Source organism: Cynocephalus volans, chromosome 14 (genome assembly GCF_027409185.1).
Source record: "Cynocephalus volans isolate mCynVol1 chromosome 14, mCynVol1.pri, whole genome shotgun sequence".
In the NCBI taxonomy this organism is placed as follows: Eukaryota; Metazoa; Chordata; class Mammalia; order Dermoptera; family Cynocephalidae; genus Cynocephalus; species Cynocephalus volans.
In genome coordinates, this window is record NC_084473.1 from 83,689,776 (window position 1) to 83,716,644 (window position 26,869).

Below are 26,869 nucleotides of genomic sequence, written 5' to 3' on the forward strand. Positions count from 1 at the left end.
CCGGAAGAGCCGGGGGCAGGACCGCGGCGGAGGCTGGAGCGAGGCGTAGGGATGCAGCGCCCCGGGCCCTTCAGCACCCTCTACGGGCGGGTCTTGGCCCCGCTACCCGGGCGGGCCGGGGGCGCGGCCTCCGGCGGAGGCGGGAACAGCTGGGGCTCCCTGGGTTCCCATGTGCAGCCGCCGGGGCGTGCACAGTCCGGCACTCGCGGCGGCGCTGGCACCACAAGCACCAGCGGCGGGGACGCCGGTAGCGTCTACCCGGCCCCCTCCACGATGATGAAGGCCGAGGAGGCCAAGAAGTTGGCTGGCCGCACGGCTGTGGAGAACCACGTGAGGGTGAGCGGTTCGGACCGGGGCTCTTGTCCTTGGCGTGACGGGCTCGTGTTGCGCACTTTCGGTGCTTCCTGCGTGCGCTTAAGTTCCTGGCAAGGCGGGGGTGCGTGAGAGGGGAGAGGGTGGGCACTTGACCCGAGTTTAGACTCCTTTTCCCTGCTCCTTAGATGTGGAATTGGTTGGGAGAGAGTCCCTTAAAAGTTGAGCTTTCTTATGACTCCTTGTTCCTTGTCTGGCTGAACAGTTGGCCAAGTGGAGCCTGGTGGTGTCTGATGTTTGGAGTGGGGGCTAGAAGCACTTGCCCTGTGGCCTCCTCCTCAACAAACGGAAAGTGGTGAGCTGGGAGGCTGCCAAGAGGTCTTCATTTCTCTTCACCGCCCCGGGAAGCGGCGGAGAGCTGGTTTGCAAAGTGCTTTGAAATTTCACTCCAAGGAGGGTCTCAGCTTGGCGCGTGCCCGCCTCTGAGTGTACTTGACGGAGGGAAGGGAAGACGGGCATTAAACCTCCTCCCTTTGCTAGGGCCGGGTGGACACTTGAAGTCTGTTGGATGCTGTTCTTAAGGCGGGGCTACGGAAACGTTTAGCTGTTACTCAATGAGGTCGTGGCCCCTCTTGTTTGTTAGGTCGCAGGTGTGGGTGCCGTTCGTGGAGTCTTTAAACCCAAGTGGATTTACTGTCACTAATCAAATTAATTATCTTAATTATATTACTAAGACAGGGAGGAAGCCAAGTGAAGTATTTCTGCCTCGTGGTGGAGTTAACCCAGCCTTGTTGGCATTTGTTTCTTCTTTTCTTGGAAAGTGGTATCAGATTTCCTTTTCTCTTCTGATAGTTCTTTACATTTGTTAGTGCTTTACAGTACAAAGTTATTTTGCGTAGATGACATCGTTTGAGCTTCACGTCAGCTTGGTTAAGTGGGAGGGGCCAGTGTGGTAACTTGCGGCTCAGCCTGTTCTGCACAAAGGATGACAAATGAGCCACTCCTGTTCCAGTGCCCTTCCACCTGTTCCACTGCCCTTCCACCTGTTCCACTGCTGCCCTGTTCTGACGTAGCGTGTTGCTCAAGTCTGGTTAGCGATAGGATTTTCAATGGGAACTAACAGAGAGAGGGTAAAATGTGTAATTTGGCCCTGTGTTTGGGATTCAGTGTTTCAGCTATAAAATTGGGACAATAAGGTAAAATTTCAAAATACCCGCATAGAAGGAAGAGTTATAGACTGGTGAATGAAATCTATAAGATTAGAAACGCTCCATTAGCTAAGTTATCCTGTTAACTTATATTCATATTTGGTGGCACACGTATCACTACCTTCTGTTGTATAAGTTATGTATTTTATTAAATAAAAATCCGCAATCCTTCACCTCAGGCTAGAGCCCCCAAATACTGGACTCTAGCTGCTTCATTTCATTAAGTTACTAGGTAATCCTAGGGAGATCTCCACTGGCCTTTGGGGGCAGCAGTAGAAATCTTATATGTCCTTCAGAGTTTGGTTCAAAGGTCATTTCCTTCTTTCAGTTTTTCCTTAGCTTCCTAAGGAGGAGAAGATTTCTCCTCTGCAATTCTGTAGCACTTTATACCTCTTAGGTGCTTTATGTTGCTGTCTTATATTCTAGTCATCTGTGTGCTTGTCTCTCCTAACCTCTTAAAGGGTAAACTCCTGGAAGGTGGTTAACCATATCTTCATTCAGTGTTGGCCACAGTGGGGCCTGCGCAGTAAATGTTTGTTGTGTAGAGTATGGATGCAGATATGGAGGTTGTAAGGTTATTGGTGGCCCTTTGCTTAGACTCTTTCGTGTTCCGGTGTGGTGACCACCTGCACGTCTGGGTGGATAGAGAATTTGGAGAGTTCTTGAGCCGAATCCTTTGTATAGCCACCCTGACCCAGATCTGTCTGTTTCTGGGGGTGTAACTGCCCAGGATGGGTCACCATGTAGGACTGTGCTTTCCTGTAGGTCTGTAGCCTCATCCCTTTGTTCTGTTTGGAGCCTGAGCTTTGTTTTTTGACTGGCTTAGCTTGAAAAAGCCGGTGGGCAGTGGTTCCAATTGGTCTGCAGGAGTAGTATTTTTGGGGTTACCCCTTTGGATAAGGTGAGTGAAGTTCTGATGTTGCACATACAACATGTGTTCTAATATTGTGCATTAGGAGGGGCCTGTTCTTCCAGCAAGGCCTGCTTGGCAGCCTTCTGTTGGGCCACCTTGTAGGCAGCCTTTGGCAGCTTCTGGTTGGCTTTGGCTAGGGTGCTGATTTTTGGGCCAGTCATTTGATTCCAAGGTAGCAAGATCACATATTTGAAGAGCTTTGGGCCTGGCAGGCAGTTCTTCGCCTCTTTCAAAAGCCAAAGAAGTCTTGCAGAGAGCTTGTCTGATTCACCCAAGTTCATCTGTGTCCCACTTGCTTGCTGGGAGCCAGTGAGTGACATGAGTGTATGGCTAAGCTTGGTAATGAGAAATCTGGCAGTTGAATTACTAAATAGTTGGAGCTCTCAGCTTCAGGTCAAGTGGGAAAGTCAGGTTAAGCCTACCTAGGAATTGATAAGTCAAGGCATTTTCTCATTACTTGAAGAGTTTTACATGTTGAGGTATTCAGTCATTTTGAATGTTTTCATGCTGTGATGTACCATTTACTTGTCTTGGCATCCTTGCCTTTGGAGTTTGCCCAGACAGCTAAATGACTTTATTGTATACATTGCCTTCTTGAGGGCATCATTGCAGGTGGAATCCTGACCTGCAATCTACTCTGATGGCCCAAGCCTCTTGTGTATTTGGTGACAATCCCTTCAGCCTGAGGACCTTTGAACCACCTTAAATACTCTACCTGCCCACCTGCCATCTCTGCACTGCCAGGTCCATCTTATCCCTTAGCTAAGCTGAAATGCTCCCAGAAAAGCCTCCTTGACCCTGCAGTCTAAACTGGGCTTCCCACCCACCCATCCTCTATGACTTTACCCATGATTTATTTCCATCGTAGAACTCCTCTTGGTCATGTATTTGTTTACTTAGTTTTGTACTTGTTTATCATGTATCCTCTCTAGAAAATGGTATTTCTGAGAAGAGGGACTTTGGGGGTTTTTTCTTACAGAATCTTCCGTTCCTAGAACAGTGCCTGGCATGTAGATAGTTTTCAAGTATCTAAAGCGTTACTGAATAACAGATAGATTTCATTCCTCAACCCCACACTCTTTCAGCCAGACAGGAACTTGGGAACTGAGCTCCATATTAGTTCCTAACTGTTAGTACCCTGGTCATGTTTTGCTGTTTGTGGTCTAACTGACTGACTGGTTTGCTCATTGGTATCTTCTCCCTTTCTTAATGTGGTATGCTCAGTATTGTGATGCCTGTTTCTTGTCCTTTATACTCAGGAAGTCCTCTACATCTATTGCACATTCTTCCTGTTGCAGATGAAGACCATTTCTCATGTTCTTAACTAAGTCTTTGCCCTCTCCCATTTTCTCTGAAGTTGGCTCATGCAAAATGGGGACCCCTTGGCATCAACTGGACAGATGCTGGCGTGATTTACTATTTGGAGGTTACTTCAGACCCTCTCCCCTCTTTTCCTGATGACTTTGGGAGAGCTCTAGATGGTGGTCTTGGTGTGTCCCTGAGGTTTTCTTTGATGCAACCGACTTGAAGGTGCCTGTGGTCAGTCCCCTGCCTTCCACATTAAGCTTGTGTGAAAAGGTACTGAAGCCAGAAACCCCAGCATTCCACTATTACCCAGACTCTTATTTTTCCCTAGGGCCTTTTCTTTCTGATTAGCTCCCTGGGACTGGCCAGGAATCTTACAGTATATATCTGCAGGCCATTTCTGTGAGGCCAACCTAAGTTGCTGAAAAGTTGCTGTGTGACGTAAATAATTGAGCCAATCATTTTATTTGGTAGGATGAAGGGAGGAAGGGAGGAAGTGATTTGGCAGTGTCAGAAATGAAGTGAGGAGGGCTCTGTTGATTAATTGCTCACTGGGCAGTAGGATAAAGCTCTGAGGTTCGTGGTTATGTTTCTGTAAAATAAGCACAGTACCTACCTCGCATCTGCATTGGTGACTTGCTGTTCATAACAATTTTATGTTATTTAAGAAGAAAAAATAAAAAAACATTTTTGTTCATAACAATTTTATCGCTCTATGAATTGGGCTGAAGAGGAAATAAAATATGGTACTAATAAATTTTGTTTTTTCTTCCCCTTTTTTGGCAGAATAACCAAGTGCTAGGAATTGGAAGTGGTTCTACAATTGTCCATGCTGTGCAGCGAATAGGTATGTTCTGGGACTGTCTACTGGGTGTTTTGTGTCTACTTGATGTTTTGTATGTGATGATGGGAGTGGGGAGATAGTGGAGAGGGAGGAAGTGAGGCACAGATTTGGCACTTGCCCAGTTTGGCTCCAGCAGTGCAGAGCTGAGGAGAGGGGAGTGCCTGCCCGAGGTCAGTTGAGAGTTTCTGCTTTTCTCTGGAGAGAGGAATTCTTGGACCTTTTCAGCCAACTTTGGGGGATGCCCTTACTTTTGTTTACTCTTCTCGGCTGGAGGGGAGGAGCTGATGCAGCTTGAGGTCCCAACAGAATTTTGATCACCTTGATGGCACGTTCCCATCAGGGGTCCTATGTGTGGTCTCAGGCTTCCTCTGAAGCCTGTGAATTCCTCAGGCAAACAAATTGAGGTCAGCTTAGGTTTGCCCTGTCCATGACCCTGGAGTGGATGTGGAGCTCCTTCAGTTGGTATGTGGTTCCTGCAGCTGTTCTGACTTTGTTGTGATTAGGGTATCTCTGTGATCAGGGTATCTCTGTGCTTAGGAATGGCTCAGGAATTTTTAGCCTCTGTGGCTGCTCAACAGGTTTTACTGCTCTTCTCTGTGTTCCTGAGAACAAAGCCCAGGGGAGAGGTTTGCTTGAATGCTGATCTCTTCAAGGAGCCAAGGGACAGGGCCCCTAGGCAAAATTAGGAATACTTTGTCTTTAAGGAGTTGTAGACTGGCATGATGGCTTCTGGAAGCCTTCTCATTGGCCAAACAGGAGCTTTAGTGCTGTATACCTTTGTGCCTTAACCACGTGTGTGAATTTTAGGCACAGGAATTACTGTGGGTTTAATACTAGTGCCATCTAAACCCCTGAACATGCAGACTCAGTGATTAAAAAGACTTGAAATTTTAGCAGATAGTTTTTTCCTTAAGAAAAAACTTTTTTAAAAAAGAAATCAGACTTTTCTGAAAGGCACAATCCAAAATGAATAAATTTCCTTTAATCACTCTTTGGGGCCTACAAATGATTATATTTTTTGTTAAATGCAAAAGTATAGCTCTAGCATTTGCCTGGAAAAGGCAATATCGGGTAGTAGTTAAGACTGTGGAGCTAGACTGCCTGGGGTCATATCTGAGCTCCGCTACTCATTAGCTATATAAATACCAAGTTACTTTACATCTCTGTAACTCAGTTTCCTTATCTGTAAAATGGGGCTAATTATCATAATTCACCTTTTGGATTGTTAGGACTAAAAGAGTTCACATATACAAAGTTTTTAGAATATTGTGAGGCATATAACAATAGCAAACACTGACGTTGCTCTTTCTGTGGCTAGTGCTTACCTCTCTACCTTTCTGGTGTTCCTGTCTTCTAGTATGTGAAGTGTGATCACCAGCTTGTTTACTGAGGACGAGGACACAGAATGAAAGGCAGCAGTCAGTGGGAGATAGACCTTTCCCTTTCTGTTGGATTTGAGCAAATGCATATGTGACAAGCAAAGTAAAGCAGGGAGAGAGAAAAACCACCAATTTGGCTTTTGTCTCCACAGCTGAAAGAGTGAAACAAGAGAATCTGAACCTTGTCTGTATTCCTACTTCCTTCCAGGTATGTCCTGCTTTCTATTCTGCACCTTGGCAGCTGCTGCTGAATTATCTGGTTCCCTGAGGACATAGACACTTGGCTTTATGTTGTACATCAGGGTTCTAGGTGAGAGAGTCAGGAGCAGAAGAGATTATTGACCAAGGATTGTTCCTTGAAAGTGTGGATTAAGATGAATTCATTCATTCACTCAGTGAATATTTTAGTGCATTTTGAGTTCAGGCACTGTTGAGATACAGAGATGACCATGAGGTCTCCATCCTCATCCTCATCATCACCCATTTATAGATGAAGAAACTCAGGCTAAAAGGAATTAAGTGATGTGTTAGTAAGGCAGGCACAGTATTTTGATTCCATATGTAATGTTCTTTTATCATAAAATAGTAGGAGCTGGTGGAAAAAAGCAGTGGAGTCAGTTAATTATAGGGAAAGATAAGGAAAGAGTAGACTTCAGGAAGTGGAAGGTAAGAGAGGTTCACAGATATAGCCATTTGCCATCCCTCATCTGGCCATTGCGGGGAGGGGTATGTGTATGATCTCCCACGGAATTAGTCAAGGTGATAGTATGAACTGGGGTAGCAGGTTGGACTTGCAGGTGGCTGGTGCACCTGGGACTTTATGGACTTAGTTGTGGACAGCTGGGTTTTCTTAGACACCCTCCCCCCCGCCGCCCTGCCTCCCCACAAGTCCTGGAGGCTCAGAGTGCTGGCAGCCTGCAGCCAGCCCTGGTGAGGAGAGAGAGAGGTTAAGGTTCCTTATAAGCCAGCCATGTGAATGAAGGGGAAGGAAAAATTACTTCTTCTCTTCACCGTAAGTTCTTCGACTGGGCCACAACTAAAATTAATATAAAGCATATTAACAGGAGAAAAAACATGTTGAATTATGTGCATACACATAGGAGAAGTATCAGAAAAACGAGACTGGAGGAAAAGCCAGATGATTGAAGCTTATATAGATAGCATCCTGTGCTACAGAAAGTAATAGGGGCTTGGGGCTTCTGGGTGGTGGTGGAGACAAGTTATGGGAGGGTGAAGGGAGGAAATATCTGTTGAGTAAAGGTTGTCTTGTTATGCAGATAAGAAGTCTCTCTGGTAATAAAATTTGTCTGGAGCATACTTTCACTACTGTAGATTTTCTTTATAGATGTAAATTTCCTTTACAAAAGGACAGCTTTTCAGAGCTACTCCTATGTCTGCAATATCTAAGAATAACCAGCTTGAAATATACTGAAGAAGCATATTTTGAGGTGGCATATCTGGTCTCCTATAGTCATATTTTGGGGTCCTGAGCCCCAACATGTACAAGCTGAGACTAGTCTGGAGAATAACATACCATGTGGAGATCCGCTCCAGGCTTGTGAGTGAGGCCATCTTACACCAGCCATCTCAGACCAGAATTCCCAGTCAGTCCACAGAATCATGAACTATAGTAAATATTTGCTCTTTTAAGCCACTGAGTTTTATGGTAGCTGCTGTGCAGCAAAAGCTCACTGATGGAGTATGCTTGTCCTCACCTGTGCCTGGCAACTCAGTCCTAAGGCCTGCTGTTTGACATCTGATTCCAGAGAATCATTGTGCTACTTTGGGAGGAGGATATAGAGGTATAACAGGGTCTTAAATAGCCTTTCAACCAGTCTTCCCTTTTTTACTCCTACCATTGTATGTGCTTCCTGGAGTTCACCATATCACTGATTCCTGAATGTTTTGGAAGGTTCTGTGATGTTTATTTGGTCTCTTCTTAGCTTTTTCCAGTATTAGCCTAGGACTTCTCTTTTTATTTCTGCCTCATTTACCATTGTAATCAGTGGTCCAGCTTTTAAGAGTTTGTTGCTGTTTTTCTTCTCTTCTGTGAGGCTTATGCCTTTAAGAAAAATTGCTTGTAGTTTTAGAGAGGTTTTGGGAGGAAGCTGAGCTAAGTACAGGTGTTCAAATTGCTCTCTTTATCTGGAAGTTTGATCCTGTGTTCAGATAACATTCTCCTAACCCACCTTTGTTTTATGGTGATAGCGGTTAACAGTGGATCTAGACTGGAAAATGCTGGCCAATTCCAGTTAATTAGGTGGAGGAGTCACACAAAATTCTCAGGACTTTTAAAAATTCAGTTGTTCAGCTACTTTCTTTTTCCCCTCAAACCCAAACTTAATCTGTGTTAAGTTTAGTTAGATGTAATCTCCTGAAATCGTTGAGAAGAAATCACAATATTTTTGAACAAGTAAACCTATTGGGATATAAATGATTTTGGTAGATTTGTCCTTTAAAATTTAAGGCTCAGTTGGTTAGAGTGAGGGGTCATAATGCCATAGGTCAAGAGTTCAGATCCCCATACAGGCCAGCAGCCAAAACAAAAAATAAATAAATAAAATAAAATTTAAGGCTTTTGGAAGAGGAAAATAAAGTATTGCAGCCAGATCTGATTTAAGCCCAAAACAGCATTTATTGCTCATTCTGCCTTCAGTCCTACCTCAGTTAGGTGGTAGAAGGTTTAGGGGCCAAAGGAAGATATCCCTTTAATACCCCTGAAGGTTCTATAAATAAATCACCTGATATCAACAGGTTAATCAGAAGAAAAGGCATAATAAGTTTTATTTGATCATCGTTTTATGTGACACAGGAGCCTTCAGAATAAAGACCCAAAGATCTAGGGAAAATTGTCCATATTTTTGCTTAGGTTCTAAGAAGCAGGCACAGCCATGAAGAAATGTGATTGGACAAGAAAAGTATGATCTAATGCTAATAGACTGAGTAGGGAAACCCAACAAGGCCTATATGTTAAAATTCTTCATGGCCTCTCTGTGTAGCATTCATTCCTTCTGGAATGGGGGTCTTATGACCTACAGTAGGACAAGGTGGATCAGAGAATTTTATGCCCAGGTGTAAGACGGAGAGGCAGGGGGGAAGATTAGAGTATATCTGTGACCTGCCTTGGGGAAGAGGGATTCTAGATATTATGGCTGGCATCAAGGGAAAATGAGGCTGAGTGACAGGACGGCAGGAAAAGGTCAGGAAATCTTTGCTTTTGAGGCTGCTTCTGAGGCCTTCCCTTTGGAGTATCACTTTCTGGGTCTCAACAAAGGGAAAATGCAAAGAGTTTTCAGGTTTTATTGTGAGATATATGAAAAATAGAAGGCTTGCTAGCCTGTCGCATGCCACCGTCCCTAGTCACAAGAGACATTTGGGGGCACTAGCTGTGGGATTGCAGTGAGAACGCATTGCTTCTTGTCGTTTTTTGGGAACACAAGCTAATCATTAGCTTTCCTGCTCCCTGCACTTTAAGGAGCTCTGGCTGGAAAGGCAGGCAAGGGTGTTTCCTCCACACCCTCAGCATACCCCTTAGCGTGCCAGCTGGAAGCGGCTGGTGTCCAGCAGATGCTGATCTCACTCGAGCTCCTGAGGCTGTATGTACATGAGCCAGTGATGGGGCAAAACTCCCATGGTAGGACTGTTGTGTTGAATTCCCTGTGTTACCACAAATTGTGTAGCTTAAAAAACAGAAATTTATTGTCTCACAGTTCTGGAGGCTGGAAGTCAGATCAAGATGTTGGCGGGGTTGTTCTCTTCTGATGCTGTGAAGGAGGATCTGTTCTATGCCTTTCTTCTAGCTTTTGGTGGGTTGCTGGCAATCTCTGGTGTTCCTTGGCTTGTAGGCCCATCACTCCAATCTCTGCCTTCATGTTCACACAGTGTGCTCCCTGTGTGGGTCTGTCTCTGTCAAAATTTCCCCCTTTTATAAGGATACCAGTCGTATTGGATTAGGGCCCATTCTGATGACCTCATTTTAACTTGATTACCTTTGTAAAGACAAGACCTTATTTCCAAAAAAGTCACACTCTCCAGGTACTGGGAGTTAGGACTCTAATGTATCTTTTTTTTGGTGGTGGTCAGGGGACCTGTAACACTCAGGAAGGATGAGGCTCATGCCATTTTTGATTATGACTTGTCTGTATAGCTGTAGGGTCACTCAAATGGTCCCTGTTAGGAGATGAGTCATAGGTGAGGACAAGAGTCATAGGAGAAGGGAGAGTTGAAGGTTCTGCTGATGGGAGCAGGCTTAAGATGTTCCATCCCACTGGGATCTTGGGGTCATTGTACAGGGCCCCAAACTTCAGTTGTCCATCCTCACAAATAGGCAGAATTCCTGAGCCCTTTGTTATGAATGGGGAAACAGAACTGTTTAAAGGGAGTGCAGATCTTGTCCTCATGTTGTTGCTTACTGTCTGGGCAGATGGGAGAGTCCCAGTGTGTGCAGAAGCTGGGGGCGGGCAGGGGGATCACAGCAGGTCTCCCAGCTGCAGAGCATAGACAACACTCACCTGTGACTCCTCTCATGTGCTAGGTTCTGTTCAGATACTGGGATGGGTGGTTGGTGGTTGTGGTGAGGACACAGGGTTCAGTTGGACACAGTGACCATTTAAGGTGCATATATTTTTATAGGGATATGAAGCCCTTGTGCATGGGGAATGGGATATTACTTACTATCTCCAGTGTCCAGTGTGGTGCCTGGCTCTTAGTAGGTACTCCATAAGTGTTCATTGAATGAATACATTTATGAGTGCAACAAATATATGGCAGAGAAGAAGTAGACATACTGTGCCTTTTATTATTTATTTTATGTCCGTCTGGTATGGGAATCCAAACCTTTGACCGTGGTGTTACAGCTCTACTCTGACTGAGCTAACTGGCCAGCCTAATGTGTCTTTTAAAGGAAGGGGAGCCTATCCTTGTCCAGGACATGGTGATTTTTTTAAAAAGTCCTTATTAGTTGGCAATGTATTAATGATTGGCTTAGTAATACCGTGTGTGTGTGTGTGTGTGTGTGTGTGTGTGTGTGTGTGTGTGTGTGTGTGTGTGTGTGTGTGTGTGTGTGTGTGTGTGTGTGTGTGTGTGTGTGTGTGTGTGTGTGTGTGTGTGTGTGTGTGTGTGTGTGTGTGTGTGTGTGTGTGTGTGTGTGTGTGTGTGTGTGTGTGTGTGTGTGTGTGACTTGAGCATTCCACCCCCCTCACCCTTATGTCCACCCTCCCCATGCAGTGTTCTTTATAAAATAATCTTATAAGTGTTACACTGTCACCTCTGCTATGTGCCACTGGTCACACAGACCGACCCTGGGACATTGTGAGAAGGGATTACCCAAAGGCATAAAAATAAGGAGGTATGGATCATCGGGAGCCATCTTTGAGGCTACCTTCCAGACTTTTCCAGTGTTTCTGTAGCCTCAGGATCTGGAATTAGGATGGTTTATCTAATACTACTTTTGGCATAATCTAGGAATTGAGAAATAACCTAGCAATACCATTTTTATAGTTATTTCCCCCCTTCATTATATATTTGTTTAATAAGAACAAAATCATGGGTTTCTTTTTTTTTTTGAACTTGCTTCTTCAGCCAGCATTTTATTATAGCTTTTTAGTATGGAAAATTTGAAAGTTCAAAAAGGGTAAAGAACAGTAAAATGAGTTTCCGTTACCCAGCACCCTGTTTCAACAATTATCAATTTATGGCTAGTCCTCTTATCTATACCCCATTCTGCTCCAACATTGTTATTTCGAAACAAATTCCAGGCATGATATCATTTCATTACATATATTTTATGATGTCTCGGGAAAATAGGAAGTCTTTTAAACATGACAACAATATTTAAAAAATTATCAATAATCCCTGATAGTGTTAAATAAAAATCCAGGGTTACAATTTCTCCTACTGTCTTATCCTTTAAAAATATTTTTTACAGGCTGGCCAGTTAGCTCAATTGGTTAGATCACAGTGTTATAACACCAAGGTCAATAGTTCAGATCCCCTTACCTGCCAACTGTCAAAAAACCAAACAAACAAGAATATTTTTTGCAGTTGCAGTTGTTTGAATCAGGATCCAAGTAAGGCTCATACATTGTAAATTCCAGGGTCTTTGTGTTTTATTCTTAGTGTTTTAGGATTTTAGGTTGGCCTTGATCATTTCATCTATCCCTATCTTTTTATAGATGAGAAAACTTGCCAAGGCCCATGTGGCTGGTTTATTTAAGATTAGAACCTAGATCTGATTTATAATCTTGGGTGCTTTTCAATTTAAGCATGAATTTATCTGTCTGTCTGTCTGTCTATCTATCTATCTATCTATCTATCTATCTATCTATCTGTCTATCTATCATCTATCTATCTATCTAATTAATTAAAAAAGATGGCCAGTAAGGGGATCCGAACCCATGGCCTTGGTGTTGTCAGCACCTCACCTGGGCTTGGGTGAGCAAATGCGGAAGTTCACGGCACCTTTATTCCAGCTGCAAATCCTGCTCAGGATCATGTGTGGCTGTAACCACTGCTCTCCCCCTTAGCCAGCCTTTTTAAAAGGCCAATTAAGAAGCATATCTTTAAAGTAAATAGTGTTGTCTTTTTTCATGAACATATTAAATCTTTCCAAGTCAGGTGCTCTAAATTTGCCAAGTTCCTTACTTAGCGATTCGGAAGTCTCTGTATACTCTTCTGAGTGTATACTTTTCCCTTTTTTTACTCAACATATGGCCTGGAAATCTCTCTGTATCAATTCATAGTGATCTTCCTCAGTCTTTTATCATACTGTTGGATTGTTTTTCAAACTTTTCTAATATCTTGTGGATTTGGTTCTTTAGAGGTTTTTTTTTTGTTTAAAAAAAAAAATACTTGTATTGCCAGGAGCTTTAGGAGGCCATGGCATTGTCTTTAGTAGCGGTCACTGAGGAGGAGTTCTTAGCTTAGCATTGGAGCAGAGTCTTCACTGTGTGCTGTTTGCCTTTTACTGACTCCAAGGTTGAATTAGCAGTTAGTTTGCCATTTGTGACACTAGATCTCCTACCTCTAGGTGGCCTAGGTTGGGATTTGGGAGAGAACCTGGGTCCAGACTCAGTGTTTGACACTTGAATCCAAAAGAATTTTGAGAATTGTTGCCACGTGCTCAGATAGGTGCTTTTTCTTGTTCTCCGCAGGCCCGTCAGCTCATCCTGCAATATGGCTTAACCCTCAGTGACCTGGATCGACACCCAGAGGTAAGAGAGTCAGACTGCTGTGTCTTTCTACTTTTTTTTTTTAATGGCTATCACTTGTTCATGGGCTCTGGATATCTTGTCAGGTCTAAGGAAAAGTTCAGTTATTCATATTAACATTTTTTCTGGGACTCTGAGTGCTAATCCTGCCTGGTGTTACAAGTGGAGAGAGGGTTAGTTTCCAGTATATTCCCTGTAGTTTAACCCTGAGGGCTCAATGTGAGTGTAGTGAAGAGGAACTGGACAAACTGGATCCAGGGCTTCCTGCGGCCCTTGTAAGAGGTATAAGAGCAAGCCAGCCCAAGGAGCTTACCACTAAGTAGAGATAAGAAGTAATCATTTGGGGCAGCTGTGGACATTTGGAAACAGATTAAAATTAAGTTTTGTGGTAAAGACTGTTAAATACAGGGTTAGTCCAGAGGAGACTGAAGGGTGAACAGCATCACACATCATCCCAGCTGGCATTTTCTGAGCCGTTATTATGTACAGGGATTGTGCTAACTTCTGTACCTGTATTAAACCGTTTAATCTCCAGTAGTCTTGAGGGTGGGTACCATAATTATCCCATTTTATAGATATGAAAAAGGCACAGAGAGGGTAAGTCATTTGCTTAAGGCCACATTGTTTGTAATTGGCAGAGCCAGAATTTGATGTTGGGTACTTCTGGCTCTAGAGTGATATTAGTTAGAAGAGTTTTGTGGGAGGAGGTATGGTTGGAGCTGAGCTGTAGAGGTTAGGTGGCAGGGGCAGGAGGGAACATTCCAGAGGGGTGTAGGTGGGAGACATGGGAACAGCTCCACATGGGCATGTTGGCATATGTGGACAGTGCTCAAGGCTGGTGGGAGTGGTTAGGACAGAGTGGAGTATGTTGGTACATGGTCAGGGAAGGGGGCCAAGGCTTGATGTGGTCTAGTAACCCATGTCGCCATGGTACACATGAGCCTCATGGGGTTAGTAAGAACTATGGGAAGGGCTCGTTGGGGGATTTCTGTGGACAGAGTTAGGGTGCAGGCTGAATCAGCTGTTCAGCAGCTGTGAGGAGAGTGGTTTGAGCTGAAGGTGGGCCCAGAGCCCAGACAGAAAAGGTCACCACCGTCTGGTACTAGAGAGTTGCCACAGCACAGCCCGGCCCTAGGGTTAGTGAAGGGTTAGAGGGAGTGATGCAAGGTGTGATTTCAGACATAGGTCAGAACCTGTAAAAGTACGAAAACAAGGATGCCCCGCATGAAGCTCTGCAGGCTTTGCACCTGTGCTATATAGCACTGCAACACGAATAGAATGTGTACCTTGCATACTACTATTTTAAAAAACCGCACTTGAAGTTTCTACATTGTCCATGTGGAGTACTACAAGTGATGAGAAATATATAACTTCCTTGCTTTCAGTTTTTGAAAGAATGAACCCATTTGCTCCTAGACTGCTTTTGGGGCTGGCAGTGGAGCTTCCTAATAGAGGGAGCGGGTAAGCTTAGACAGTTTCGTGGAGTCTTACTGGGAATGCCTCAATAATGCCCAATTCAGGAAAACATCAGGTGTTTGTCAACTACTTTAAATATCTCTTCAGTTGATCTTCTTGTCCACTTGAAATTGCCTTTTTGCCCACTTAAGTACAGAGACTTCTGAATCAGTTTTTCCTGAGCTTTTTAAAAATTGTTGACTGTCCTCCCACCCCCTGTGGAATTTAATACCACTGATATACTCTATATCTGTTTATGTTCTTGTGGCCCTTTGGAGGGTCAAAAATAATTGTAATATATCCAATTACAAGGTCAAGGATTTGGATCCCTGTACTGGCCAGCCACCAAAAAAAAAAAAAAACCTCATTGTAATATCTAAGATTCCCATCCCCCCAAACCCTCCAAGAGCCAGTTTTTGCTTCCTTAGGATTAATGTCACCCACACTGAGATTGCATGCTCTCAGTGATTCCAGCTTCTCCACCGGGAAGGCTGTCAACGAGAAAGGGAAGTATAATGTCATAGGTAAAAGTTAGACCCAGGTTTGAGTCCCAGGCCCCATGTTTGTTTCCCTGTGACCCTAGCGAAGCGGCTTATCCTCTTGGAACCTCAGTTTCTTGATTGGGTAAATGGAATGCTGTACCTTGCTGATAGGACTGCTGAGGATCTAATCAGCTATTGTATGGTCAAGCTTAGCACAGATACTCCCCTGAAGAGGCTCTTAGTGGTTTTTGTCTTTTCTTCTCCCTGACACAGATTGACCTTGCCATCGATGGTGCTGATGAAGTAGATGCTGATCTCAATCTCATCAAGGGTGGTGGGTGAGTGTTGTGGGGACTTTCTTGCTGAAGACTATCTTCTCGCTAATCCTTAGCAAGGAAAACTGGAACATAGAATAAACAAATTGCCACTGTAATGTGTTTGAGTTTGTCTTTCTAACTAGGATGTTGATAGCATATGGCTTTAGAACCAGCTTGACATTTCTGGTCATTAGCAGCAATCTGGTGACAAGGAACCTGAGTTTCTTCAGTGGGGACATTCATCTTACTGGGTTCTCTGTGTATTTGTGTTTCACTGATTCAAACTTTAAAAACTGTCCAGGCTAGGGCCGGCCTGTGGCTCACTCGGGAGAGTGTGGTGCTGATAACACCAAGGCCACGAGTTTGTATCCCATATAGGGATGGCTGGTTAGCTCACTGGGTGAGCGTGGTGCTCACAACACCAAGTCAAGGGTTAAGATCCCCTTACCAGTCATCTTTAAAAACAAAACAAAACAAACAAACAAAAAACTGTCCAGGCTAAACCAACTTATTATTGGGCTAGATCATTAGGTCTGTGGGCAGAGTATGTGGCCTTTGCTGTAAACCTGCTTTTACCTGTGTGACCAGTTAAGGGTGTTATTCATTCATTTGGAAAATACTTATTGGGTGTTACTTAAGTGCTGATTTGAGGGGTAGGGAATGGTGAATTTAAAAAGCTACAGTCCTGTTCTGCTGATTCTTACTTTCAAGCAGATTATTGAATGATGTAAAATTTGTTTAAAATCACATTTATTGTCTGTAAGATTTTTTCGTATGTATTACTTAATCCTCCTGATTGCAGATGTGAGGTAATTTAGCTGGTAAGCAATAAAGATAGCTTGGACTCAGATCTGCTGATTCAGTGTGCTGGGCTCTCTCCACTCCATCACCCTGACTGTCAAATAGTTGATAGGGCAGGTTGTTCAAAGCTTGTCCTTCTCAGGCTGTCAACCCTCCCATTCATGCCATGTCCAGATGACGTCTCCCTAAGCACAATGCTTCCTCTCAGACACATCTTGGATGGGATCATGCCTGGCCTGAATGGGAACCTTGTCCACTTTCTAGCTTCCTCCCAGACACACACTGCTGTGTCTGTAGTCTACTAGAAGCAGCATGATGGTGTTGGGGATGTCCCTTTAAAAATTTGAAGTTAAATTTCTCTTTAAACCCCAAGATTTAGTAGATTTGGGATTCCTGTATCTTCCAAATTGAGATTTTGTTTTATTCCTATGTTCATTTCCTTCTTTCCCATCCTCAGAGGCTGTCTGACCCAGGAGAAGATCGTGGCGGGCTATGCTAGTCACTTCATTGTGATCGCTGATTTCAGGTACAGTGTCCTGAAGTACCCCATGAGGTGGTAGATTGGACCCAAGCCTCATTCCCATTTTATAGAGGAGAACATTTATAGAGAAATGGAGGGACTATCTAACTTCGTGAGATGGATGGCTAGGATTTAGGGCAGTGGCTGGGAGGGCTTATGTTCTGCTTCCATGCTGAATGTAGATGTCGCTAATTGACCACATCACTATTACACTGAGCTGGGATCTCCAGTACCATTTCATGTGTCCATTGACAGAGGGAGGAAACCACTTGTCACCCTGTTAATAGAGCATGACTTCATGTATTACTCATTTCATCCTCACAGAGAGCCTCAAAGGAAGCAAGGCGTGCCCTGCCCACAGGCAGTGACTCAGCAGGCTCTGCTTCCTCTGGGGTCAGGGTTTGTCACACATGACTTGTATTGTGGACAGCCTTTGACCAGGCTTTCAGATTCTCCTTCAAGGAGTCTGATAGAAGGCAGTTGTGCTGAGCATGTTAATTAAAAATATAAATATGTATGTGTGTGCTTATGAAATATTACAGCTGTAGGAAGAGCATAAATATAAGCACCTGCATACCCACAAACCCACATTTTTGTCATATTTATTTCAAACATCTTTTTTTTAAAAAATAGGAAAACAGCCAATGCATTTGAAGCTCCTGGTAGACTGTCCCTTATCACTTTCCTTGCCCTTCCACCATCTGATTAATTCCATTCCTGACTTTGGTGTTTGTCTGCATCTTTGAGCTTATTTACTTTTTTTGTGCTTTTTTGACTCTTTATTTCCAGGAAAGATTCAAAGAACCTTGGGGATCAGTGGCACAAGGGTATTCCCATTGAGGTCATTCCAATGGCCTATGTCCCAGTGAGCCGAGCTGTGACCCAGAAGTTTGGGGGCGTGGTTGAACTTCGAATGGCCATCAACAAAGCAGTGAGTGGCCGGGGTGAAGGGGGTGTCTGGAGGGCACTCCAGGTTCTCAGTGTGGTGTCCTCCTTTCTTCCCCAGTTAGGTCCTGTACACCTAGACCAGGCAGTCAGCTTTTATTTATTTTTGATCGATTGATTTGTTTATTTTTAGACAGATGGTTTTATTAATTTCTGTATACAAACTCATGTAGATAAGACCATACTTAATACAATACATATCCCCTGTACAAGTGGGGGAATGATTCTTTTTCTGTCCCTGAGGATTTGATGTTCCTCATGTGTTCTTGACCTTTGTACCTGAGGCCTGGACCATCCTGGCTGATAGCTGCTAAACACAGGCTTTGGAAAGCCCCTCTGGGGCAGAATGTTGTTTTAGGTTCCACGGTGTAATATTCTTTTTTTCCTCCTCTTTTCTCTTGTTCTGTGGTTAAATGTGACAAGAAGTAGAATTTCTTGGAGTATGTGAACCCCTCCCTAGGAATATATCCCACTTAGTTCAAATGTTCCTCTTCACCTTCTAAAGTGGGTTGCACAGTACTTTTTTCTTTCCTTCTTACACTTAAACAAGCAAAGGTAATAATCCAGAAGCTAATTATAGTTACGTATATAACTACATGAAAAGTTTGGAAGATATTGAAAAGAAAATGAATGATCTTTAACCGTACCCTGATATATTTTTGTTTTGATGTGTTCTTCCCAGTGTTTTTGTGACTTTTAAAAAAAGTCATAGTCCTAATCATAGTGGTTGTACAGAGCTCTGACTGAGGTCGTGTGGCCCACTTTGTAGCTTAGAGGCCAGGAGGAGCTTGTTGGAGGTTGTCTTGGAGCTGGGGTTACTCCAGGCAAGAGCCCAGGCATCCTGCCTTCAGAGTTCCTAACTGAGTTCCTGCCCCTTCTCCTCTCTACTGCAGGGGAATACTAGTGTCCTTGCCTTTGACCCTGGTGTTGTCAATATTTGTGTTCCTACACACTTAATCTTTTTCTAGTGTCCAAAGCTGTTGAGGAATTCTAGATTAATTAACTAAAACCACCCCCTGCCGTTTGACCTCAGACCTTGAGCAGACTATTGCTGCTCTTTGTCTTTTTGATGAATTGCCTGGTCAGGAGGAAGTTGTGGTGGGTGAAGTAGCACTGTCTTATTTCACGTTATTGATGGTATGTAATGTGAAGCTGGGAGAATGTTGTGTGATGTTGGTAATCTGTTCTGTTGCTGTAGTTTTTCACTATAATGATAGCTAAGACTTGTTGAACCCTTATGTGAGCTCTTACTGTGGTCAGTGCTTGTACATATAATTTATACATATGCTGCCTTATGAAATATGCATCATTATCCCCCTTTTGCATTTGAGGACCTTGAGGCTCACAGAAGTTGTACCTTTACCTATGTAGTGTGAAGTCTCAAATCCAAGTCCTTCTGATGCCAAAGCTCCTGCTCATTACTGCTTCACAGCATACATTCTAGAAAGCACAAGGCAGGAATACTGTTTAAAGCAGGTTAATTAGAATATTTATCTTTGGTTATCATCTCCACTTTCCTGTCCCTCTCTGCCTATCTGTATATCTTTAGTCAATGTGGAAAATTATCTTCCAGGGTCCTGTGGTGACGGATAATGGGAATTTTATCCTGGACTGGAAGTTTGACCGGGTACATAAATGGAGTGAAGTGAATACAGCTATCAAAATGACCCCAGGTAACATGAGTGGCGTTCATTTGGCTTAGACACCTATGCCTGTCATAACTGTCTCCCACATCTGGCCACAGAAGGCACGAGGGATGTGGGCTTTGTAAGACTTGGTTGGAAAGAACTTCCTTTATACCATATCTGGGGTTTCTAACTTCACTTCCTTTGCCTTTCTCCCCCCAGGAATAATGGTTGCTTCTCTTTCATCTTGGTTGCTTGTACCTTTCGCAGCCTATTTGAGTTGGGGTAGTCCTGGAGATGATGGAAAGTCAGAGGGGCTTGCATTGAAATATGGACACCATCTCTGGGTAGAGCCTTATCTTCCAGGAGCTTGACTGCAGCCTCTCTGATTTTTGTGGGCTCTCTTCTTAAGCAGTGGGGAAAAATGACTCAGTTCTTCCACATTCATTGGATTCATACGACAGGCAAGGTGCTGTGCCATCTGTTATAGGGGGTGCTCTGATCTATAGAACATGGAATCTGTCCTCAAGGGAAGACACATGGGAAAGCTGTGTTTGTGTGGCTGTGTAGAAGTCATGCCTTCAAATAAAATGGAATGTGCTGAATACTGCAAGAGGAGTATCAAGAGTTTAGAGTGCACAGAAGTTGCTTTTGGAGAATGTGAGGATGTTCCATGGTGTAGAGATGGCTTTTTAAGTTTTTAAATTTTCTTTTTCCTTTTTTAATTTTTTAAAGACCAGTTAAGTGCAGTGGTGAGAAGGGGGGGAAAGATTAGAACAAGGATTTCGTTCTATGGCTGACTGTAAACATTTGAGATAACTCACTACTATTGGATCAGCCTGGAGGTGTTTTTTGACCTATGCCTTAGCATAGCACAATCTAGGCATAATATAGACCCTCTGCTAAGTGTTTAAATATGTCTCATTTGATTCCCACTTTGATGAGGTGATTATAGAGGAGGACACATGCCGAGGAAGGTTAAGTGATTTGCCCAAGGGTCGCAGCACCGAGATGGGAGCTCTAGGTTGTCTGCCTCTAGTCCCTGAACTTTAATTCCTCCTTTCTGGAGTTTCAGACTGAGGAGAGGCTGTGTGACATGAACACTTGGAGCAGTGGTGAGCCTCTAATGCAGCTTGTGCCAGGAAATGATGGAATAAGGACCAGGCAGTGTGCAGAGGAGTTGTGAGGCTGGAGCCCTAGACCAGGCCGGGGAAGCTATTGAGGGCTCATAAAAGGGGACTAAAAGGAGGAGGCAGATTTGAGAGGTGTCAGTCTCTTATGATATTGAGAGATTAAGAGTCTAACTAGGATATTCTATGTCATGGAATATTCTTGGGCCAGAACTGGCTAATGAGGCAAGTAAGGTCAGTTTAGCAGTGTGGTGGCTGAAAGCAGATCCTGGAGCAGACTGTCTGGATAAGGATCCCAAACCAGCCATGCTGTAGTAGTTTGAACTTTGAGCAGTTAGCTAACATCTCTGTGCCTCAGTTCTTCCTCTGTAAAAGGGGCTAATACTAGTACCTACCTCATAGGGTTGTTGGAAGGGTTGAATTAGTTAAAACAGTGCCCAGCACACAGGAAGTATTTGCTGAATGAATATATCTCTTTGAACAAAGGATACTATCTTCATCATTAATTAAATATACTAGATTCTAAGTTATCCATATCAGTTGGGAATGAAAATGTTGTGACTTTATAGAAGCTAATTCTTCCAACTCTACTTTATTCTCTTATTTTAGTCTTCTGTTGACAATCTTTTACCAGATTTATTAAGTCAAAAAGATGAGTTAAATTATACTCATTCTGTTGCTTATATTATGTTTTTAATGGAAGAACTACAGAGTCAGGAAGGCAGGAGGACACTTAGTAAAATGGGAGAATTTTCCCCTAATGATAATGCAGACAAATGCAGGGGACTGGGTAGGAAACAGCTCGTCAGTGTCAGTGCTGTTCCTCTGTAGGTGGATTTCTTGCAGTGCCCACTAGGTAGCTCTCTTCCTCCTGCTCAGACCTAATGAGACATTGAAATTCCTTTGTGAGGAAATTGTCCCCATGCTTTGCTCTCCACCTAAGTATGCGGAAGCTACATACTTACATCCTAGAGAAGTTCAGTTTTGTAAGGAACTTAGAGTGAGGAAATGAAAAAATGGCCAGCTATTAAATCAAATACTGTGGTGCCAAGAGGACCATCAGAGCAGCTTGTCGTTTTTTCCTATTTAGCCCTTTAGATTCACTGCTGGACTACTCTCAAAGGAAGAGAAGGAGGGCAGGTGTCCCTGTTTATCCCCATTGCCCTGCCCTTGTCCCATGTGCATTCTTATATGTGAGGACACTTTGAGAACACCTCCCTTAGATGTTTCATTGGGTTTTACCCAGAGCAGAGAGACTCTTTATTGAAGGAACAGAGCTATTGGGGTTCTTTCCTCCATGTTCACAGTTAGCATCCTCTGCCGTTTCCCCACTGTATTTTATTTTGGGGGGCGCAGGGGGGATCAGTCACTCCTAGCATTTCAGTAATTCAAAGAGCGGTTGCTCTAAGATCACACCTTAGACTGCTGCCTATTCGTCTCTGCTCTTTCTATAAAGCCTCTTCTGAACCTGGTTTGATTTTCTCTTGATCAGATGGAAGCTTTCACCTTGTATTACAGAATTTTTGAAGAGGAGATGGGTCTTGAGTGGCTACTTTGCTCATCTTTAGGAGGCTCTAGTTGTGTAGGCATAGTTTGGGGCCAGGGACCTTTATATTTCAGTGGCTCTTCTCTGCCTCATGACTTTTCATCCTGATAGGTGAGTCACCACCCCATTTTAATTATTGGGGGCTGTCGTTAGAAGTTTTAATTTTATTTATCCTTTGAAATTAAGTAGTTCATATTACAAGTGAACAGTGGCAAGTCCCCTGTCCCCTTTCCCAGCCAACTGGTTACCCTATCTGGAGGCAGCCAGTGTTACCAAAATTTTGCAGTCTTTTAGAGGTAGTCTTTCATAAACACATAAGCTGAAACTTCCCCTGTCCCACCCCTTTTTACAATGTGACAGCATAGTATATACATGTTCTATTTCCTGCTTTTTTCCCATCTTGGAGATTATTGGGTATTGGTTCACAAACGAGTTTCCTAGTTTTTTTTTTTTTAAGTAACTGTGGTGTTCCGTTTTACGGCTATATAACATAATTTGCTTAACCAGATTCCCACACGTGGACATTATGTTTCCAGTTCTTTTCTAGAAAGGAATTATTAGTTCAAAAGATAATGTGATTGTAAGTGTGAAAGGATAAATCTGTGATTTTGCTAGATGGTAATAAATTGCCCTCCACAGATTTTACCGATTTACTCTCCTACCGGCAATGTATGCAGGTACCTGTTTCCCTACATACCAGGTTCATCAAACTTTTTCTCTGATAGTTGAACAGTGTAGTGTTATCTTATTGTAGTATATGTGTGTGTATATGTAAGTATTTTGGTAGAGGTCACATGTAGTTGTAGTCAGTTCTCTTTGTTGAGTAGTGTTTCATCATATGTGTGTGGAAAAAAATGTTTGTGTATCCATTCTACTCTTGATGAGCATTTGGATATTCCCAGTTTTTAGCTATTAGGAAAAATGCTGCTATGAACTTTCTTATACATATCCTTTGATGACCATGTGTATGTCTAACAGTTGTATGTCTGGAAGTAGAACTGCTGAGTGGTCAGGTATGAATATGTTCAGCTTTAGAAGATCTACTAACAAACATTTTCCAAAGTGGTCTTGCCAGTTTACCTTCCACCATCAATGTGAGAGAGTGTCTTTGCATCCTAGCCAAATTTCATTACACTCATTCTGGTGAATGTTTAGTGATAGCTCGTAGTTTTAATTTGCATTCCCTTTTGACTAATGAATTTGAGTACGTTTTAAAAATCTTTATTGGCCATTTTGTTTGTTTTTTGGTGACTGGCTGATACGGGAACTGAACCCTTGACCTTGGTGTTACAAGGCTTTTGGCCATTTTGAATAGCTTTTTTTGTAAAGTACCTGTTCAAGTCTTTGCCCATTTTTTCTGTTGGGTTGTCTGTCTTTTTCTTAATGATTTGAGTTGTTGTTTATATACTTTGATTTGGGTCTCTTGTCGATATATGCCTTACAAGTATTTTCTTTCACTCTGAGGAAATCTTTCAAGGCTGGTATTGTGATTAAAAATAACTGGGAGTGGGAGCTTCTTAGAGTAGTCACAGAGGGTCTCCCTAGAAGATGACTGATATACATATTTGAAGGACAGAGAAGAGCCAACCCCTGGAAACTCTTCAAGATGACTAGTGCAGGCAAAGGGGAACAGCATGAGCAAAGGCCCCAGGGCAGGACAAAGCTTGGCATATTTGGGTAGAAAAAAGAAAGCCAAGATGAGGGGAGAAAAGAGTGGCAAGAAGAAATAAGGATAATCAGAATCTCTTTTTATTGCTGTGTGGTAGAGGAAGACTTTGGATTTGTTATTTGTCTAGTGCTGCAGATGACAGTTGCTTCTAGTACCCTATGATTCTTGATTGATTCTCTTCTTGCCTTGGAAGCTGAAACTTAATGTTTCTTTTGATCCTTTGTTCTGCAGGCGTGGTGGATACAGGTCTGTTCATCAACATGGCTGAAAGAGTTTACTTTGGGATGCAGGATGGCTCAGTGAACATGAGGGAGAAGCCTTTTTCTTGACCCAGCAAGGTGAAGAGTGTGTTCACCTTGAGTATCCAGCCCACAGCCAAGGTGGATGTGCCTCGCCAGGAGCCTTTGCCTTAATGTATCTGTGCCAGGGTGGACAGCTGGCAGGGTGGGGGTGGAGGGGAGTGGTTAAATCTGAAGTATTGTTATTATAAATGTCTTTTTAAAAAGAGAAATATAAACATATATATTTTTACTATTAAAATATTCAGTTTTTAAAAAATAAAATAGCACTTGATATCATGTTTTATATGAAATATTTACCAAAAAAAAAAAAAGGTGGGGTTCTGTCTTGTCTTTAGATAAAACCTTTGACTTGAGCTGGCTGTTTTAGCTTCTGCATATTGGGTTTGCTGAGAAAAAAAAAAATCAGAACTTTTCTTTAAGCTGGTGAAATGAAGGGCCCAGCCAGCAGTGATCTCCTGATGCCTTACTGGAAACTGTGGAAACTTTGTTTACTTTTCTGCCACTCATTGTTTTGTTTTTAGTTAGTTTTCATCATAATTACGCACAATACTAGTTAGATCTTAAGATCAAGTTCACAAAAGTCTTTCGAATGGAACAGTATGGCATGTAGTGAATGTAAACTACCAGGGAGAAAATGTGGTTGTGCTTTTCCTAATATCAGGGGTTTTGTTAAGGTCAGTATGGTTGGAAGTAATTGCCCAGAAATACTTGCCAATACTGCCAAAGCACTGCTGTGAAATGTGAAATACTTGTTTTTTAGAAATGATTTTCTTTTTGTTAATATTTTTTCTGTTCTTTTATTGTATTTGCATGGTTTGGCATCAGAAGTCATACCTTTTTATATTGTTTGAAGGCTGAAATAAAACAGTGTGGTGCCACTTTGACTCTTTGTCTTTACTGTAGAATTTGTAGTAAAATGGGAATCAACTTGGCTCACCTGGTTTACATGGGATCTTTGATAAGGGGTTGAATTCACTGGAAAAATCTTAAGCCCGAGAGTAGGTAAATACTTCCTTTATTTCTAGGAGAGCTTGGTGTCAGTTATCTAAGGAGATATTTATTCCATAGACCTTTGTTAAACAGGGTATTAATTTTCTTTGTTAATGGAGGGTATCATAGCTGAACAAAAGTCACAAATTATTCCCAAATTTTACATCAGTTAAATTTTACTTCATTAGTCATGGAAGCTGATGAGCAATAAAATAGGTGACCTGAATTTCTTCTTTATCCTCCTCACTCTGTGATGTTCGGACAATCTGCCTAATAAGCAGTGAACTGCCCAGAAAACAGCCTCACAGATAGGGAAAGGCCCTGATGATTCTAGACAAAACTCAGGAACCCATCCTGTGGCAGAGCTGAGAGCCCTGATTTCCCCTGTGCTGATTTTGCACAGTACGTGAACGGTCATTTCCCTGTGCTTACCCTCTCTTTTGAAGCTTGAACTATAATTATCGAACTTGCTGGTATCTAAATTCCTGCTAATAAATCAAATTGTGGAATAAAAGTTCATCAGGACTGAGCATTAAATAGGCTTTTTGCTCCTTGCTGAATTCCTTCTTCTTGACTCTCACGGTGCTTTTTAAAAACAGTTGTCTCAGATATTGTTAGGGAACCGATTGTTAGGAGTGCTTCATTTTTCTTTAAGACTTACGGTTTGGGTGATAATTTTTTCACAAAACAGGCACTAGATCTTAGCAGAAAAAACTTGATAGAACTAGTTTTTGAAATAATCCTTCAAAGCTCTTCTGGCATGGATTAGATTTAGGAATAAAGATAAACAACAAAGTTAAACTGGGTTTCTGAAAAACACCTGCATGCTCCACATCACATGTAAATCTGTGGGTTTCATAGGCATTCACACCTGTGATTCAACTGTTTCTTTGAATGATAATGTTAGGTTTTTCTAATCTTGAAGAAAACAAAACACCTGCTGTGCTTTAAGCACATACACAGCACTTTGCTCTAGAGATAAGTTTTGATTAAAGATCTTCAATAAAATTGTTATTAAATGCAATCTTGCTGGTGATAAGTAGGATGGAAAATTTGTCAGTCTGTGTTATCAATCTGGGGCACAGGGTGAGCTGTGAGTTTGGTGTTTGGGAAAGGCTTATAACCAAGAGAGGCTGCCACACTCTGGAAGGCATCACAGGAGAAAAATCCATTCTGTTTGGTTTCAGCTAGAGCTTCTCCTAAAGTTTTTATGCTCTTCATTTATCAAACTTTTTCTGAGCTCCCATTATGGGCCAATCCCTGGTGAGCACTAGTGGGAGAGAGAGGATGGGACACAGGTGTGATATTCCAGGTGTTTCCAGCCTGGTGAGTGAGAGGTGGGTTGAGAGAGGAATGCCATAATGGAGGAGCATGGAATGTTGAAGGAATTCAGGATGAGCACAGTGGGAAGAGGTGGGCAAGGTGTGGGAGAAGTGGCTATCAGGTGATGCTGGCAACAGCTTCCTGCACGTCATCATTGCTTTGACTCTATCAAATCAATTTTTTTTTTTTTTTTAAGATGACCGTTAAGGGGATCTTAACCCTTGACTTGGTGCTGTCAGCACCACGCTCTCCCAAGTGAGCCATGCATGGGCCGGTCCTTATCAAATCACTTTTAACTAAAGTTAGATAATGTGCCAGTTTATGGTGGAGAAACAAGCCTGAATAGGATAAGCCACTTGGTCATAGACACAAAGCCCATTAGTTACAAAGCCAGCCTGGAATCCCTGGTTTTCAGGTTGGGAGTTTTGTAGTCTCTGGGAGAATATTCTTGTTGGCCATAAGAAGCACCAGGGATGCCTCATTGTGACACTTTATGGGAAAATTCCAGTGGATATAAACAAGTTTTAAAGAAAATCTAATTTTAGAGTATCTTATCAAGAAGCTAGTTTATATTAGAGAAGGGCTTTGCTTTAAC

At 42.7% G+C, this 26,869-nt stretch overlaps 1 protein-coding gene across 1 annotated transcript; it reads left to right on the forward strand.

The window, feature by feature from the left end:
- On the forward strand, window positions 1-24,845 carry RPIA (ribose 5-phosphate isomerase A). The gene is made up of 9 exons (XM_063078190.1): window positions 1-336; window positions 4,525-4,585; window positions 6,114-6,169; window positions 13,113-13,172; window positions 15,380-15,444; window positions 16,682-16,750; window positions 17,534-17,675; window positions 19,263-19,362; window positions 23,891-24,845. The coding sequence occupies exons 1-9, from the start codon at window positions 52-54 to the stop codon at window positions 23,986-23,988; spliced, it is 936 nt and encodes a 311-aa protein (XP_062934260.1). The 5' UTR covers window positions 1-51; the 3' UTR covers window positions 23,989-24,845.
- Window positions 24,846-26,869: the final 2,024 nt, after the last annotated feature.